The sequence below is a fragment of the Myotis davidii genome, unplaced genomic scaffold, assembly GCF_000327345.1.
Source record: "Myotis davidii unplaced genomic scaffold, ASM32734v1 scaffold68, whole genome shotgun sequence".
Lineage (NCBI taxonomy): Eukaryota > Metazoa > Chordata > Mammalia > Chiroptera > Vespertilionidae > Myotis > Myotis davidii.
In genome coordinates this window covers 7,583,232-7,586,178 of record NW_006300376.1, presented here as the reverse complement: position 1 = coordinate 7,586,178, position 2,947 = coordinate 7,583,232, and the positions used below count along the sequence as shown (strand labels likewise).

Here is a 2,947-nt window from a genome sequence, read left to right as displayed (position 1 = left end):
ATATGGTGAAATCTGAATAACCTAAGCATTGCACCTATGTCAGGTTCCTGGTTTGGATATACTATAGAAATACAATATGTTAAACCAATAGAGGTTAAGTGAAGGGTGAGTGGGACCTCCTTGTATATTTCTTTCTACCGTACTGTGAATCTAAAATTAGTTCAAAAATAAAAATGTAATAAATAAAATAAAGGAGATTATTTACTGAGCAGCTACAATGTGTCTAGCATTTTGAATATATTTTCTTTCCATTAAGATACACACCTAAAATCTTTTTTTTATTCTTATTAAGGTATTACATATGTGTCCTTATCCCCCATTCCGCCCCCCCTCCTCCGCCACCTCCTCACTCATGCCCTCACCCCCCTGGTGTCTGTGTCCATTGGTTAGGCTTATATGCATGCATACAAGTCCTTTGGTTGATCTCTCCCCCTCCCCCTCACCTTCCCCTGCCTTCTTTCTGAGGTTTGATGCTCTGATCGATGCTTCTCTATCTCTGGATCTGTTTTTGTTCATCAGTTTATGTTGTTCATTATATATGTGATATTTATCTTTCTCTGACTGACTTATTTTGCTTAGCATAATGCTCTCAAGGTCCATCCATGCTGTTGCAAATGGTAGGGGTTCCTTCCTTTTTACAGCAGCATAGTATTCCATTGTGTAGATGCACCACAGTTTTTTTAATCCACTCATCTGCTGATGGGCACTTAGGCTGCTTCCAAATCTTAGCTATTGTAAATTGTGCAGCTATGAACATATCCTTTCTGATTGGTGTTTCTGGTTTCTTGGGATATATTCCTAGAAGTACACACCTAAAATCGTTTTGAATAGACGCTATTTTCATCATTGTTGGGAGAAAAGAGAGAGAGGAACAATGGCATAATTTACAGGAATAAGAATTCTCAGAATTCTCCTTAATGAATATTCCCAAATAACAAATGACTTTGCATGGTCCTTAATTACCCCTTTTAACATATTCCTGCTGTGTGCACTGTGTGGAGACAAATGATCAAAATAAGCAAGTATGTTTTTAATTTTCAAATAACCATATTCTTCTCTCAAGGGCACAAAGATGCTTCCATTTCTCCCAAATACCTGAGCACTTTAATTTCTCCACCTCAAATATTCCAAACACCAAGCTATAACTACCTGCCAAAATCAAACCGAGACTGAGTCACTTGAAGAAGGAAACAGAAAGAGTATGTACATTTCAACTTTCTCCACTTCCCTTTCAAAATGCGAGGCATTCCTTTTCACCTACTATTTAACTAGAGACAGCCTAAACATTACTTTCATTTCATCCTGAAGACTAAGAATGTGATTCCTGGCAAGTTACTTGCTCCTCCTCTAGAACTCGGGATTCTGTATTAGCAAGTTCATTACGAAAAAGTGACTGGAAGGAATTTTTCTATTTTCTTTCTTATTTAAATTTTATATTCATGAGTAATTATTTTCTTAAATTATTCCATAGGTTGTAGTCAGGCTAAAAAGCATAAGCTGGTATAACATCTTTAATTATTTTACCCATAAAGCTAAAAAAAAAAAAAAGAGGGTAGTGGACATAAGTACTAACAAAATCTAACTTACCATATAATCCATGAGCTCAGACTAATTATAATACAGTGAAGTTCTGTTCTCCAACTCTTGAAGTGCTTCAATGAATGCTGGCTTTCTGAGTTTTTACCACATCCCTAAAGAGGAACAGATTGCTGTTTTGATTTATATACATATTTGTTTCTAAATCAACCAAAACTTAAATCATACCCAAACTCAAAAATCATCAAATAGAAATAGTAAAAGGAGGTCTAGATATGAGAACTATTTCGAGTGGACTGGATTCCTTTTCAAGTTCTTATAAACCACACGTGATTACTTTCTGAACAAAACACCTTTTACTTTACCTTAAACATTTGTAAGACATTTCTTGGCGCGTTCTATCAAAACATGGAATAAATTTATCTTAAGTTCTTAGCATTACTGACAATCCAACTCAAAATAATCATTAAGGAAAATATTTAAGACAAACTCCCACATAAAAAAAAAACACAAAAAAAACTTTTCTCACCTGAAAACCACATTTGAGGCACAACCAAATCTCAGAAGAAAGTACTGGCTGTCCATCATGGAATCTTCTTTCTTTTAAACATTCTGAGCAAGCTGACCACAGATTCTCAGCTATTGCTTTTTTCACATGATTCACACTGACAGCATGACTTACATGTTGGCAAGTGAAACCTACTGAATAAGACAAAACAAAATCTGAGCATTTTCTTTGCTAAACCAAAGTGCTATCATCAGTAAGCAAACTCACTAATATTAAAATGCTGTAAAAAGCACTGAGATTGAAAAAAAGAGCAAAATAACTCATAAAGGATACATATTGCATGATTCCATTTATAAAACATTTGTGAAATAACATAATTATAGAGTTGGAGAACGGATTAGTGGTTGCCAAAGGCTGCAGATGGAGAGAAACTCAGAGCTGTGGCTGTAGACAGATATCAACTTTGGGTGGTGATTTAACAGTCAAGTACCTTGACTGTGATGGTTATAGAAAGCTACACATGTAATAAAATTGCAAAACTACTAATGCATTTGCATAGACATACACACACACACACACAAATGCATTTTTAATGGCTTCAACTTTGTATTGGTATATTGTATTTATAAACTTTGTACCATAGGCAGGGTGTAGCACCCATTAGACAATGCCATGTACATAGAAGGAAGAAACTGCATGCTTTTTGATGATGATGATGATGATGATGATGAAATGATGAAATAAAACTGCTAATAGCAGTCTTTCTTCCTGGTGCTTAGCCTCGTGTTTGTGCAAGACTTTGCAAAGGGAATTCTAAGGAAGCCCCTTGGAATGACAGTGTTGAGGATGCACTAAGAGGCTTTGACTAAAATGACTTAAATATCAGGGAACATGATTGGTCTG

The 2,947-nt window shown here is 35.5% G+C and overlaps 1 protein-coding gene across 4 annotated transcripts in view; it reads right to left on the bottom strand.

Annotated features, from left to right (window-relative positions):
- Positions 1 to 2,947, bottom strand: part of USP45 (ubiquitin specific peptidase 45) — a 57,219-nt gene that overhangs the window by 44,489 nt on the left and 9,783 nt on the right. For 3 of the 4 annotated variants that reach the window (XM_006777233.2, XM_006777231.2, XM_006777230.2), the window contains exons 3-4: positions 2,066 to 2,238; positions 1,588 to 1,691 (exon numbers count right to left, since the gene is read on the bottom strand). In XM_006777233.2, coding sequence (XP_006777296.1) covers positions 1,588 to 1,691; positions 2,066 to 2,238 — 277 coding nt within the window. The remainder of the gene's footprint in view (positions 1 to 1,587; positions 1,692 to 2,065; positions 2,239 to 2,947) is intronic. The other variant, XM_006777232.2, reaches the window with a different exon arrangement.